At 34.1% G+C, this 14,744-nt stretch overlaps 1 protein-coding gene across 3 annotated transcripts; it reads right to left on the minus strand.

Moving 5' to 3' along the window:
* Nucleotides 1–275: 275 nt before the first annotated feature.
* Nucleotides 276–9,581, minus strand: LOC117912631 (protein PHYTOCHROME-DEPENDENT LATE-FLOWERING-like). Of its 3 annotated transcripts, none has more exons than XM_034827322.1 (14): nt 9,361–9,581; nt 9,178–9,255; nt 6,988–7,075; nt 6,854–6,918; nt 6,717–6,779; nt 6,158–6,220; nt 5,868–5,948; nt 5,084–5,245; nt 4,896–4,988; nt 3,433–4,463; nt 3,152–3,333; nt 2,908–3,053; nt 2,127–2,165; nt 276–2,040 (listed from the first exon to the last, which is right to left on the minus strand). In XM_034827322.1, exons 1-14 carry the CDS (start codon nt 9,490–9,492, stop codon nt 571–573), a joined length of 3,693 nt encoding a protein of 1,230 aa, XP_034683213.1. In that variant the 5' UTR covers nt 9,493–9,581; the 3' UTR covers nt 276–570. The 3 variants fall into 3 exon arrangements, with proteins under 3 accessions (XP_034683213.1, XP_034683207.1, XP_034683220.1); XM_034827316.1 differs by having other exon boundaries at nt 2,899–3,053; XM_034827329.1 differs by lacking the exon at nt 6,158–6,220 and having other exon boundaries at nt 2,899–3,053; nt 9,361–9,580.
* Between the last annotated feature and the right edge of the window lie 5,163 nt (nt 9,582–14,744).

Genomic DNA, 14,744 nt, shown 5'->3' on the forward strand with positions numbered 1-14,744 from the left:
AAAGAATTTCAATTACATAAAGTCCAACGCAAACTCTGCGGATGAATTGAAGATGGAGTCAAATGGAACAAAATTAAAAGTTGGACTTTGTGTTATATCATTTTAATGTCTTTTAATCCTTAGATAATTCTTCACGTCAACGACTTTAACGGTCTGACAGGATACCCCGACGTTTTGTCGTTTTATCCCAACAACTTTTTAACTGTTGTTTTTTTTCCTCACAAATCACTTTTTATAACGGTTTTAACTGCTTTAACTACCTCAACCTGTCTATATCATCTCAACGGTTTGTCCTCAAATTCCCATACATTAAAAACACTGTTCCATTGTAATCTGGGAGACAAGTTCGATCTAACTGCGCACATGACAACAAACAACACACTGCCTTTGCACATTCACTACACTACAGTATCTAAAACAACCCCATGAAACAAAACGCTAACATGAGAGCCGGTATATCTAATCTACTTTTGCTTTTTCATTATATAAGCAGGGAAAGTAAAATGACTCTATACCTATCTCTGTCTCTGATATTCACACTCCCTCTTGGGATCTTCCTGCTGATAAGCCTCATTCTCGTATCCCACCAGTATTGACCTCACTACTGATATCTCCCGACTCATCAGAAGCCGCCATGGTTGAGCTCTCATTGCTACCACCCCCAGACCCAACATGTGGGAAGCTCAGCTCAACGCTTTCTGGAGCAACAGCTGGGTTGCCTGCACGTACTTGCAGCCGCGGATTCATTTGAAGCTGATGGCTATGTTCTTGCAAACTAGACTGGCCCGGGAATGGTGGGTTCATTCTCTGGTATTGCAGCTGCAGTTGTGTAATATGTAGTTGTTGATGTATTTGCGCTGATGGTGGCTGCTGGCACAAAAAATTATGTACTATCTCCGGAACAAGTGGTGGGTGCATTGGCATCATCCTGGCATTTCTATGAATCATCTGCAGTTGCTGATTGGACATGTTATAAGCTACTTGATCAGGAAGAATAGGTGGATGCATTGCCATCCTACTACTATTTGTATGGATTCTTGGTGGCTGTCTGGCCATGCCATCGGTTGATCTCTCAATTATTGCTAGACCAGCATTGCTCTGGACTGGAACTCCTCTCAGCAGTGGTCTCTGTTGACTTTGTGCTACCATCATCCGTGCAAGAGCAGCATCTGAAGGTTCAGAAATCCCACCATGAATCTGACTACTTCCATTGAAACCCAAAATATTGCTGCCAAGATTATTAACCTGACCCAAATTTCCAAATCTGGGGACATGTCCTCCCATGGACACTGATGATGGACCCCCAATGTCCATGAAATTACTTAAGTAACCAAGATCAGTATTTCTAGACCCCTGGATACCAACACCCAGATGCGTCATGCCCAAATTACTAGATGCAGCAGGCAGTCCTCTCATCATAATGTTGCTCTGCATAAGTTGCTGTTGCTGGCGTTCTCTTTGTTGCATCTGAAACTGTAACCGGACACTATTATTGATAATCTGCTGCCAATGCAACTGCAAGGGACTGACTTGTGCAGCATTGTTGAGCAGTGGATTGGATGAATAATTGGCTGAGGGCTGCAGAGCTGACTGAATGTTTCTAGAAGGGAGCAAATGGGCTCCTGTGAGAAAATTTTGAGATGGTAATTGACTGGGGTTAAGGACTGGCATGCTGCTGGTTACAGAACTGAACATGTAAGCAGACTGCCCTGGGATTAGAGTTGGGGAAGGTGGCTCCACTGTCCCAGTTGCTGAAGTAGCACCACTGATATTAACACTTTGCTGTTGCAAGTGGCCACCAGTTAGAAAATCTTGAGATGGTAATTGCCTGGGTTTAGGGGTTTGCATGCTTCTGGTCAAGGAACTGAACATGTAAGGAGTTTTCCCTGGGACAGGGGTTGGGGAAGGTGGCATAACTGTTCCAACAGCTGGAGTACCACAACTACTAACACTTGGCGGTTGACTGCTAGAGCCCTGCTCAGTACTGCCAGGAGAAGATTCTGTCTTATCACCAGCTAAAAAGAATCCTTCACGTGCCATCTAGACATGAAGAGAATATCACATAATGCAGGAAAGAAATCCAAGAACTCTCTTTTGTTTATAAAAAAAAAAGCACGTAAACCTACCAGTGAAACAAACTGAGCAGCAAATTTGTCTATCTCATGCTGCAAAATGCATATCACAACTGTCAATACAATCAAAACCAGATAGACGATTTAGATCATAGACTTTGTTCAGAGCCACATAAAGCAACTATGACAGCATAAAAAAGATTGATGCTTGATTAAACAAATTGTGTAATGATATTATAATTTTCTGACATTGTATTGGCTCCCTTATTTGTTCAATATTTTTTCCAGAAAATATATTGATATATATAGATTATTTATCTAAAATAAGGATATATTCAATCATATAGTGTTCCAACATTACAGTCATTGTAATCCAGGCATTGCCCAATATCCACATCTCTTTCTAAATTTATTTCCATTGAAAGATATGAGGCAACAGCAATGAAATTTGAATTCAGAACATGTTTTTGTATAAGAAATCAAAATTAAGGGAATTGGATGAGGGAAAAAACCATGTAACATCCTCCAAAGCCGGCAAGGATTAAAAAAAAAAGATGATAAAATCCCTTTTTTAAGCATAAATCTGAGAGGGGCAGAACCGTGTTTATCATGCAAAATTTATATGGCATAATTCAGGAGTTTTGACAAAAAGAAGCTCATTTGTAAATAACTATTGGACCATTCAAATGGAAATAAAATCAGATTTGTATGATTATAAGAAAGGTAGATATATTTTAAAACCTCATTTAAGAAATCAAATGGAATGCCATGATTCAAACATCATGAAAAAGGAAAATGACACAACTGAAAATGTTGAAGAACTCACTGTGCTTACAAATGTTGATTCTAAGGGAAAATCAGTGGAATCAATCACTTCCCCTTGTCCATACAGCACCCGTCCTTCCACTGTTCCCTCCTTGAGCTTCTTTGATAAGACCAGTTTGGTCTGAGTCTCACTAACATCAACAGAAGCCTCATTACCTGAGATGGGATAAAAAAAAGGGTTAGGAATGGGATATAAAACAGTTATGAAGAGAAAGATTAGCATCACTGGGGAAGAGAAGCCTCTCCTTATGTACCTTTATAAAAATGAGATGGACGCACAAAATTTAATGTCCGCATCTGTAAGACACCATCAGTATTACCAGCTCTCAAGTTGTTATCCTCAGAATCTAAGTGGTAAGAAACCAGTGAAGTCTTAAAAATTGGTTTCTTGTCCAAAAACTTGTCCACTTTTCGTTTCCTATAATGCAGTCCATACCTGAATGCATGAAAGAGTAATATTGTACATCAGAAATCTGCAAAATCACACAAAGAGAAGGCGTCTGCACATCAGATGTGACCATAACTTGAATCGCACCTCTGTGTTACCATTTCGATTTTTGAAAACCTCTTAAGAAGAGGGTCCTCTTTAGTTCCTAAAGGCCATGGTGAGGAAGAATTCCCCACTGGACAGCTACTTGTGTCGACTGAATTCATATTTCTGATGCTTGGAAGAGATTCAAGTATATTCATACTCAAGCCTTCAGGATGGGAATTTAACTTTCGCTTTCCAAGTACAGACGACTCTCTCAACAAAGAATCTCTATGACTAGAACTCACATTCACAGATGCACTTCCAACAGCAGTAGAAACCAGAGGCTTCTGCAAATGTATCCTCTCATGTGCAAAAGGCTTACCCATATCATTCGGCTGGATTGAATTAGCAGGATCATTGATCTTTGACACTGAGGACAACTGGTGCATCTGTGATTTCTGGTCATTATGTCTAATATCTGACCTGGGAATCTTACTGCTTTCAGATTCTTGTTTCACTGGATGTGCAAGTACTCCAGATTGCAACTTTGGGATACCTTCAAGATTTACCTGCTGACCATCTTTCATTTTCAGAGAGGACTGCTTTTCTCCATGAAGTCTTTCATTTAGAATTTTTTCAGAATCACAACTCTGCCATAATTGTTTCTCCTTCTGCTGTGTTTCTGGTGCAAGAATGGTTTCAGATTGGCTTACTGAAAGCTGGTGCGGAGAAAATTCCACTGGCTCTTCCTTGGGTTTCTTGAGGATGGGCCCTTGGGTTTGTTTTTTGCATCTGTCCTTCTCACTGAGAACCAAGGTACCGGGTTCTCTTGGACTGCTAGGATGGTTAATAACATATTGTTTTGGTAACATGGCCTCTTGCAAAGTATTGTTCTCTTCTAAATGAGGATTAGAGCTTGGGATGGTCTTCTGGGAATATGATGCTCCTCCATCTTGAAATGCTAGACTTGGGGGGGACTCATCATTCTGGGTATCACCAACCCCAGATGCAGGTGCAATACTGGACTCTGGGCCGGTTTCTGATGTATCAATCAGCTTCCTCTTTTTTGAGTTCCATGGAATTTCCAAATTGAGCTGCAACACATGTTGAGAACTAGTAAACATTTCAATAAAAATTTTATTATGCTAGCTTGGAAAGATATGAATCATGCAGGTGATATTTACTGCTAGAGCAATCCAGAAACTGAAAATAATCAGAAGAAAAAAAATCAAATCATAAAAGGTTGGAATGTCAATAAAAGAATCTATGAAGATTTGATTGTTAGATAAGCATTGCATGTGGAAAAGTAGAACCTGACGTTGTCAATTCAAATTATTTGCGATAATTCATAATTAACAATTAATTTTGTGTTTTTTTCATAATGATAACAATATTTTTTAGAGAAATATAAATGATAACAGAGATGGTTATGGACTCTTTGAATAAGTTCCATGTATTTTGAACTTCTTTGAAATTTAGAGGATCTTATCACTCAACATTATTTGAATTTATGCCCACAGTAGCACCTTTTTAGTCATGGATTCTCCACTAAAGATGTCCTGCTTTGGATTCAAACTAAGATCAGGTTGCATAGCCTTAAGAATGCGGGACTCAACTTCCTGAAACATGAAAAGCACCAAGATAATAATATTAGGGAACATGCTTGGACAAAAGCAAGAAATCCTGCAGAAGCTTACTGATCAAGTGTACTGACCAAATGATCTTTGTAAGTCCAAGAATCATCTGACATTGATGATATATCCTTAATAACATTCTCCATGGACATCTTTAAGAGAGCTTTCTGAACAATTGGAGATTTTTCCACATGAAAAGTACTATCTTCCATCTGGACCAAACAATTACGAAAATCTCGAATCTGCATGGCAATTATCTCTATTGGTTGGCATAAGCTGTAACATATAAAAGTAAATCCTGCAGGCCCCCATTATGGCACAAAAATATCTGCAAAAATGCTAGAATGTTTCATGGAAGAGAAATCATTTCAATGTTTCTACATGTCTTTAGAAATTGACAGGTCAACTCTTAAGTTGTTGTGCTGGCATAGTTCAAACACTTTTCAGCTTCAGAGTTTTCTGAGACCAGTCTGGCTCCTTGAGCATATTCCAATGGGGACAAGCTGATCTTGACTTAGAACCATGCATTCATCATAAATCTGAGCAAATTAAGAGTTTCAGGGGCACAACCTTGAAGCAAGATGGGTAAAGTCAAGGTTGGTCAACTCTATGACAACTACATGGACAAACAAGTATGTGGAAACAAGCTAGTAAAATTTCTATATTACAGATTGAACAATCAAATGAAGAATGTAAGACAAACAAAACATAACATTTTCTGGTTTGTTTCAATAAATACAAATATAAACCGCTAGGTTGCAGTCTACATTTGACACAAAAAAAATATTATATGGAGCTCCACATGGATACTCTCTTTGTTGAATTAGGGAAAATAAAGAAGGAAAACTGTAGTTGGTACCTCACCTCACACAGAAGAGCTCCATTGACATATTTGCATGGCAGGTCATCAAAAAAATCTCCAGGTAAATACCCATGCTCAATTGCCTAACACGAATAACATGCACAAAAGAAACACAAGAATCAACAATCAAATCTTCCATTTACTCTCAAAACAAGGAAAATTTTGATAGATAAACTAATAATTGGAAATATAATATACTTAAGAAAAGAAAACAAACTGAATACATCCAGTATTCAGATGCCTCATATAAGAATATATTCAAAATTTTGTGAAGTTGTTTTATTTTCATGACCTTATAAGCACTCTTGATCTGACATGCAAAGTCCAGGATCATCATTAATTTCTGTTGCAAATGCTGCAGATAAAACTCTTATGTTCAAATTCAGTGGCTGAATTATGAAACACAGCCTCTTCAAATCTAATACATTCTTTAACAAAACCTAATTGTGGCTCAGCAGGGAACAGTCCAAAGAAAGCTAGATGTCCATCAATAATATTTTATTACTGCAAGGAAGATTTGAAAAACCACATTAGTGGGTTTCAATGTTTTGTTGACACACAGTCACACACAGCATCTTGAACACAGAAACCCTCCAGTTCAGATACATGTGTGAAAGCAACATAGAATAGCCTCCAATAGCAAAGCAAACCGCCACAATACATTTTTTTTCTAAAAACAGGAAGTAAAAAATTCTTTCTATGAGTGTCCAAATTGATTGACATATGAAGGCATAGGACTTTATATGCAATCAGAACCCATGCCTTTTAGTGTTATGAGGTTGCACCTCCAGCTTATCCACCAACACATTATAACCATATCATGCTCAAAAGAGATATGGATATATACTTACAGAGAAAAGTTTATCGGATGCCCTATCATAAGGATGCAACATCTTAGGTACATCATTGAGCAACTGCAAAAACACTTCCTTTTAAATATGCATATGCTAAAGTCAAATTAAAGGAAGTTTCATGTACAATTGCTAACCTCAGCAGCTTTTCCAACAGAAAAGCCATCTGGGAACAGGTTTAGTGCAAAAGACACCTCAAGATCTGCAAAAGTAAAATAGAAAAAACCATCAGGGATGAATCAATTATTAACACACTTGTGCATTCTATTACCTTCAGGAAGTGGCTGGACCCCAGGTTTGGGCTTGGCAGCTACAATTGAATGATCTGCAACTATATCTCCTACTTCAACAAAGTTAGCCTGCATCAAAACAGTTGTTCTGTGAATTCTATCTCAATACTACTTGAATTATGTACAGATTAGACTGGACTCTCCAATTATCTATAACATGCATGAGAAAGATTATGAACAGTGCTAAAACCCATGATAAGATACTAATTGCCTATTAGTCCTGGTCAAATCATAAAAGGTGCTGCAAATCTTATTTTTGTTGCAAATGGATGAGTTTTCAATTATTTGCAAGAGGCACATACAGATCGCCTCAAAGTCCCGAGTTGCAAGTTTGAGCCTTTCATGGAAACATTATTGGTTTACAGACTTTTAAACAATAATTTTCAACCCATAAAATGTGTCATTTATTACTATATATATATAATTCATCAACAACAAAATTCATCAAACATTATGATCATACCAATTCAAGCAACAAAATGAACCATAATGCCCACCAAAGAAAAAAAAATGTCCCATAATGTAAAAGCTAAGAAAATTCACTTTAAATAACAAAACTAAGTAAAGTCTCAAAACCCCTTTAAACTTGTGTTTTCTTTCCCTTGTACAAAGACTGAAAGATATGGAATCAGATTTGAAGATTTGTAGAAAGTGAAATATCAATTATTGTAGAAAAGGAAAAACATACCTAAAAAAACTCGATATCAAGAAACAACATATAAACAAGAGTTGTATTTATTTAAACCTTAAATGTCTGAAAAAAAACCTTACAGAACTATTTTTCTTGAAAGGACAAAATTTTAGAAGATAGAATTTTTTATTCAAATTTCGGATCACTTGGCCTGTATGCCCAATTGATTAGTTAAAAAAACACTATATTGTGTGACTTGAGCATATGGGTCAAATGAGCTACTCTATCATACAATGAGCATACATATGATTGACTGACAATATAAAACGTCAGAATACTATTTACAATACATATTGAAATCAATGCATCTCATACTTATAAGAGCTCAATTCGTCAATCATTCATTTGGACACATAAAAGCTTGAGTTAATTTTATTCAACAAAGGTTCTAAGGTGATGAGCCGAATCAATTTAGTTACCATTTGAACTTGAGGGTTCCATTTTTAACAAAAGAAACCCACTAGCTTCGCTTTGTAGGATTAGGAAAAACCATATATATGATTGTGCGATACCATGCGAGTACCATGCGGTACCATGCGAGTACCATTATTTTGATAGCTAATTTCTTGGATCTGCATGAGGCTCTTAGTGAACTTATAGTGCGCATATGCGATTTATAAAGTGCCAAAAAAAATGATATGCAAGCTCATTGTCGGCAAAAGATCGAGCTAATGGTAATGGACAAAATTGAACCAGGGATCTTGGTTCGAAAGCATGATCCCAGCTAAATTTGTTATCCTTGTGGATTTACAGATCCCGCATTGCAGAAAAACACAAATAATGTGATCAATTTTTTAGCGGTGGTGAGATTTGTACTGGCCTTTGGTAGACCTATGGTGCACACATGCAATTAATAAATGCCAGAAAATGAAAGAAAAGTCTCGTTATCAAATAAAAGCCTCTAATATCAACTTTGCTTATCCTAAGGCAAAATAAAAATTTATGATAACACATGAATTTGTAAGCACCATCTATAACAAGGAACAATAATCGATTAATTTTTTTAAAAAAAATTAACAAATATCTGATTAATCATCTGTTGATAAATTTACAGAGAGCAAAAAAATATTTTACTTAAAGAACGTATCAAGAAAACTCCCAAGATGCAATGAACTATACCTATAACCAAAAAATGTTCATGCAAATTACCATCTAAATTCTAAAGTGACTACCTCTATGAATCAAAGGAGCTGAAAAACGAATTATCAGAAACACCAAGAATCACCATAAAAAAATAAAATAAAATAAAAAAAGAACCGTTGAAACTTCACCATGCAAAACAAGAGAAAAACCCTTCAGAGAAACACCCACAAACTGATGGCAAAAAAGAAGAACAAACACGCAGACATAAATATACACCAACCTGCATGGTGTTAATAATCAGAGAGAACCCAAACAGAAACCAGAAAGAAAGATAACCAGAAAAATAAATAAAGATTAAACAAAGAAGTAAAGAAGAAAGAAAACAATATATTTATACCCCAGTCTCAGTCTCCTTCTGCTGGTCGTCAGTCTGAGAGCTACTACTTTCAGCGTCTTTGTCCTCATTCATGGGTAGCTGCTTGGTGTTAATAATCAGAGAGAGCCCAAACACAAAGATAACCAGAAATATATATATAAAGATTATACAAAGAAGAAAAGAAGCAAAACACTATATATATACCCCAGTCACATTCTCCTTCTTCTGGTCGTCAGTCTGAGAGCCACGACTTTCAGCGTCTTTGTCGTCGTCCATTAGTAGCTGCTTGGGCATGTACCTCTTCCCCTGCCTGTAAATCTTGAAAGAAACACTCATTCCCTAATTTCTCTCAGGAATTTCTCCAAACACCTAGAGAGAGACAGTGCGCCAATGCACTACACCCTATGCTTAAACTGTCCAGTACGTTCTCTCGCACCACCGTCTCCACCCCTTATTTATAGGCCGCCAACTTTGCCATGAAAAAGAAACACGTAATACTATTCCCTCCCCCCTCCTTTTCCACTTATTTACCACCCCTGCCCCCCTCTCCTTTTTCATTTTGTATTCTTCCCCAAATTTGGTATTTTCTGTTTGGCCGTTTTGGCTCCTTTTCTGCATGTCGGAAATGTGTTCCGCCACGGCTTAGGGTTCCTGATTTGATCTTATCTCAATTTTAGGGTCCATTAATTGACCTCCCCTCATTCGGTGCACTCGGGTTTACGCTTTCCCGTGGGCGCTCCCCTCCTGCTTCCGTTGATCCCGACCCCCCGTCACTCTGTCCCCATCGATCATTTTAATATCACATTTGTCCAACTCACGTGACCTGGCCTACAACTTCTCAGACATGTAATTTCTTTTTCCAGATATTTTACACCTCCTTGTGACTTGGCAATAGCAAAGTGCTCTTTTTCATTTTTTTTCTTTTTTTTAATTGAAATAAATCTGAAACTATCTTCTCAGATTTTGAATCCAAATTCATTGACCATTTTGTATGGCATGGCTGTAAAGGTCAAGGGGTAGAAGACAAAAAACAAGATAATAGCAAACTTAAAATTTTACATTAATTACATCTTAAATTTAATTACCTTTTAATGAATAATTAATAAATTGATAATAAATGAAAAATAAAAAAAATTACTAAATTAGGGAAATAACTGCAGATATTGCATTAATTAAATTAAAATTTTAAATTAATTCTGCAAACCCAAAAAAAAATTGTTCAACTATGAGTGAAACTGCAGTGGATTTTGTTAATGAATGCCTTGGTTGCTTGCGGCCAAATTCACTTTGCTCCCCCTCCTTTATTGATTGTCTATCCTTTTCATTTGCCCTCGTTCTTAACGCAGGGATCACCGCCAAATTTGGAAAAGGAAATAAATAGGTAAATGACAATATTTTTAAATTTGCAACACAAAATTTTTAAGGGTTTGTTTGCTAACGAGAGAGCAGTTTTCTATTTTTCAAAAACATAAAAACATATTTGATAACAAAAAAATATTTTATTTTTTTGTTTTTAAGAACAATTTTAAAAACATCTTTTAATTATTTTCTATCATTTTTATTTTGTTTTTTTTATGATTGTTTTAAAGCATGGTTATATAAATATGTGGAATGATTGAAAATAAAATACTAGATATAAAAATTATTTTTAAAATATATTTAAAAATAGGTTAAAAATATTTTAGGTTTTTTAACATATTTTTATTTTACAAAACATCAAATAACAATGTTTTTTTTTCTTACCAAATGAATTGAAAGTGAGACAGAAAACATATTTGGTAAAATGGGTAATTTTAATAAAATAATAAAAACGGATTTTTTGTGTTTTAAGATGTAAAATCATTTTAATAATTAAAAAAATTAAGAAAAAAAGGCAAAATTATTGTAAAATAAAATAAAATGATTAGAAATTGAAAGATAAATAAATTATAATATTTAGAATATTATATGCATCGATCAGTCTCATTTTTATAAAAAGTCGAAAAGAGATTTGTGAAAATATTTGAGATAATAGTATGCACCAAAATCGAATTGTTAGGAGTTTGAGACTAATTCAAACTATGGTAATCACCCTAGAGAGGGTCTCTTTTCACAAATTTAAATTATGCAAAAATAAGAAACAGTTATATGCAAGTATATAATAAACAAAATAAAGACAATTGCATATAATTTAAAAGAGTTAGGGATCCACTATCTTGAAACTTCAACCAAACTTCCAATCTCTTTACAATTGGATTATGGTTTCAATTCACCTTCTTGAACTTTTGACTCCAAGCACCCTTTACACTTCTCAAGAGTTATCCCACTCTTGAACAACCTCTCAAGTGATACCCCTCACTTGAGAAAATTCCTCTCAAAGATATACAAAGATTGACCTCACAAAAATCCTAGTAATAGAACTTTAGGCACAAAGATATAAGAAAAACTAGGATTGAATGGTTCATTAAAGATATGTAAGTTATGAAACAATGGTGCACTCAAAAACACTCTTCCAAGGCTCAAATATATTCAAGAATGATTTGGGGAGGTTAGACTTATGAAACAATGAAGTTTTGAACCTTTTTATAGAAGAAAAAAAAAGCCAAACTAGTCGTTGGGGGGTTCGACCAGTCGAGCTAAGGGTCAACCGGTTGACTAACTGTTAGGAAAAGTGACCGTTGGGCCTCAACCGGACCTCAACCAGACCTCAATCGGACCTCAACCGGTTGAGGTTCAACCTTGATCAGGAAGAGAAAGCCACTGGGAGAGAGAGAAACTTTTTGGCCTCCCTCAACCGGTCCTCGACCGGACGAGCACAACCGGTTGACCGGTTGAACCGGTTAAGCCATTTTTTTTGGCTCAACACTCAACCTTTTTCAACTTAAAACCTTTTAACACAAGTTTGAAAATCATTTAACACAAGATTTTAGTTGAAAATATGAAATCATCCAATTATTAAGATATTTAAAATAATATTACTCTTGGATGATTTTGGTGCATAAATAAAGAATGAAATACATGAAAGTCCTAGTGCACCAACAACCTTACAAAGAGATCTTAAGAAGTTTTGGTCTTGAAAAACTCTTCTCTTTAAGGTGGTCTTCTTCTTCATGATTTCTCATTTGGCTTGATTTGTCTTTGTGATTGCCACTTTGGAAATCGTCTTGCCTAATCACACTTGAAATATGATCATTAGTTCTAAACCTTGTTTTGTTATCATCAAAATCAAGATTAACCAAACCTTGGTTTCACACGAATGATTATTCACAAGTTTTATATCTTAACAAATTTCTATAATAATTAACAACTTCATTATTTTTAACACTCCCCTTATATAATTATAAGAATATGATCATAAAAACCTTACTAGAAAAAACTTACTTGAAAAAACCCTAATGAAAAAAAAAAAGTGCAAAATTCTTTAAATAGTTTGACCATTAGAATTGTCAAGCGATAGATATCTCAATTTTTGCATTCCAATATTATATTTTAACTTTTTCAATTTAATAAATGGTAACGTTTTTGTGCATAGCTCTATTTGGTTATTATATGATCGGATTTACTAAACATTGATTCCACCATTCTCTTGGAACTATAGTAGAATTTGGTGAAGATATATTTAGTCCTATCACATTTTATAAATCATTGTTTAATTTGTGCAATACAAATAGTATTATTTAAATATGTTATATCATTAACCTTAATCATACACACGACTTACTTCATGAATTAAGAGTATCTATAAATTATTTAAAGAAGTGACTATTATTATTTATTTAATTAATCCTAAAGGTAAATACATACCCCATTTAGGATCGAGTTTTACAAGGGTTTGGTAGCTAACATTCACATATTTTAACAATTAAAATTTTGCTCATTTCAAATAAAATAAGCTCATATCAATTGTTCCACAAAGATATTATAATGCATGTTTGATATGATGCAAAACTTCATCTTAGTAGCAAATTGATAAAAAATGTTATTTTGATCAATTATAATTTGTCAGTAACATCAATGAATCAATTACACTGAGATATGATATTTATGACCCAAAAACTTTTTCTTTTTCTTTTTTATGATGAAACATATATTTGTTCACTTCAAATGAACAATGTGGAAGAGTTAAAGTGGGTATGATTTGTTTATACGAAAACGCTTTAAGACTTTTTTTGTTTACATTGATTGATGAATTAACATTTTAATATTTTATTTGAGTGGTGATTGATTTGCAAGTCAAAATGGAATTTTGTTTTCCTAGTATCTATCACCTCAAATTCTTTCATTGATCTTCCTTATGAGCTTCTAAAAAGCCATTAAGATTGCAACAATTACAAACCCTCATTTTAATATATACAAGGATATAATTTAATCATGTATATTATCATCATTACTTAATCTAGAATGCGATATCAAATTTTTTTATCATTGCTTAAAACATTTTAATCATTTAGGAAATTATTTGTTTCAGGCATTTTAAAAATCCATTTAATAATGATTATAGGAAACGTTTTTAGCTTATAAAGTGTTTTTTTTAAAAAACAAAAAAAAAAAACTAAGAGTGTATTTGGCGGTGGTTCTATGAAGTGTTTATAGCATCTTTAATACTTGAAAGATAAAAAATTTTAAATATTAAAAAGAGTAGAAACACTTCCTAAAATTACTATCAAACACACTTTAAGTGTTTGGTAAAATTTAATAAACACTTTTAAATATCTAAAAAGCCGTATTGGAAAATCACTTATAATGTTTTGAATAAACATTTCCACTAAAAGCACTACAAGTACAAGTAGAACCACTGTCAAATGCACTCTAATTCTTTAGGAAATTAATTGTTTCAAGCATTTCCATTCCATTTAGGGGTTTTAACATATCTATGAATATTAGGTTATCTTTGCCAAAGACCTTATGTTATGATTTTTGTTTTAGAGCATAATAACCCACTAATATCCAACAATCTTTTCATCTTGAAGTATTAGATTTCAGGTTCACTTATATTCAACAGACTTGTTATATTTTAACATTGGATTCATCAAATAGTCTAACTTAAATATACTACATCATTCCATTTTAGCCAATTATTTATGTGTTAGCATTCTTGTATAATTTATGATTTTGAATCTTCATAATTCCTTATGATGTCAAAGACCAATTAAAAAGAAGATACATTGTCAATGACAATATATTTTTATCTTTATCTTCTTTCTATTATGTTCATAACTAATAAAGTTCCTTTTACTTTTAAGTATTAGTATTTATACTTCTTCAAGGATCATTCATTAAATTTGTATTACTTCACAAAATATTTGTTTAATATGTGTCTCTTTTAGGGCTATTCGTTCAAATTATACTTTTAGAGGAACAAATTATAATGCTTAGAATATTATAAAAAACCTTTGTCTTAGTAGGGTAATACCCAAAGGGAGGCGAGTGAGTTAAAATTAATGATTTAATTCATGGTTTAAAATTCTTAACCCATAATGATCTAAGCCAATTTAAATCAATTAAATTTTGTATGATGAAAAGAATATCTGACGTAAATATTATCACACAAGACAAACAATTTTACGTAGAAACCTTCATACTAACTGCAAAGATAAAAAAATCAACAA

The sequence above is a fragment of the Vitis riparia genome, chromosome 1, assembly GCF_004353265.1.
Source record: "Vitis riparia cultivar Riparia Gloire de Montpellier isolate 1030 chromosome 1, EGFV_Vit.rip_1.0, whole genome shotgun sequence".
Lineage (NCBI taxonomy): Eukaryota > Viridiplantae > Streptophyta > Magnoliopsida > Vitales > Vitaceae > Vitis > Vitis riparia.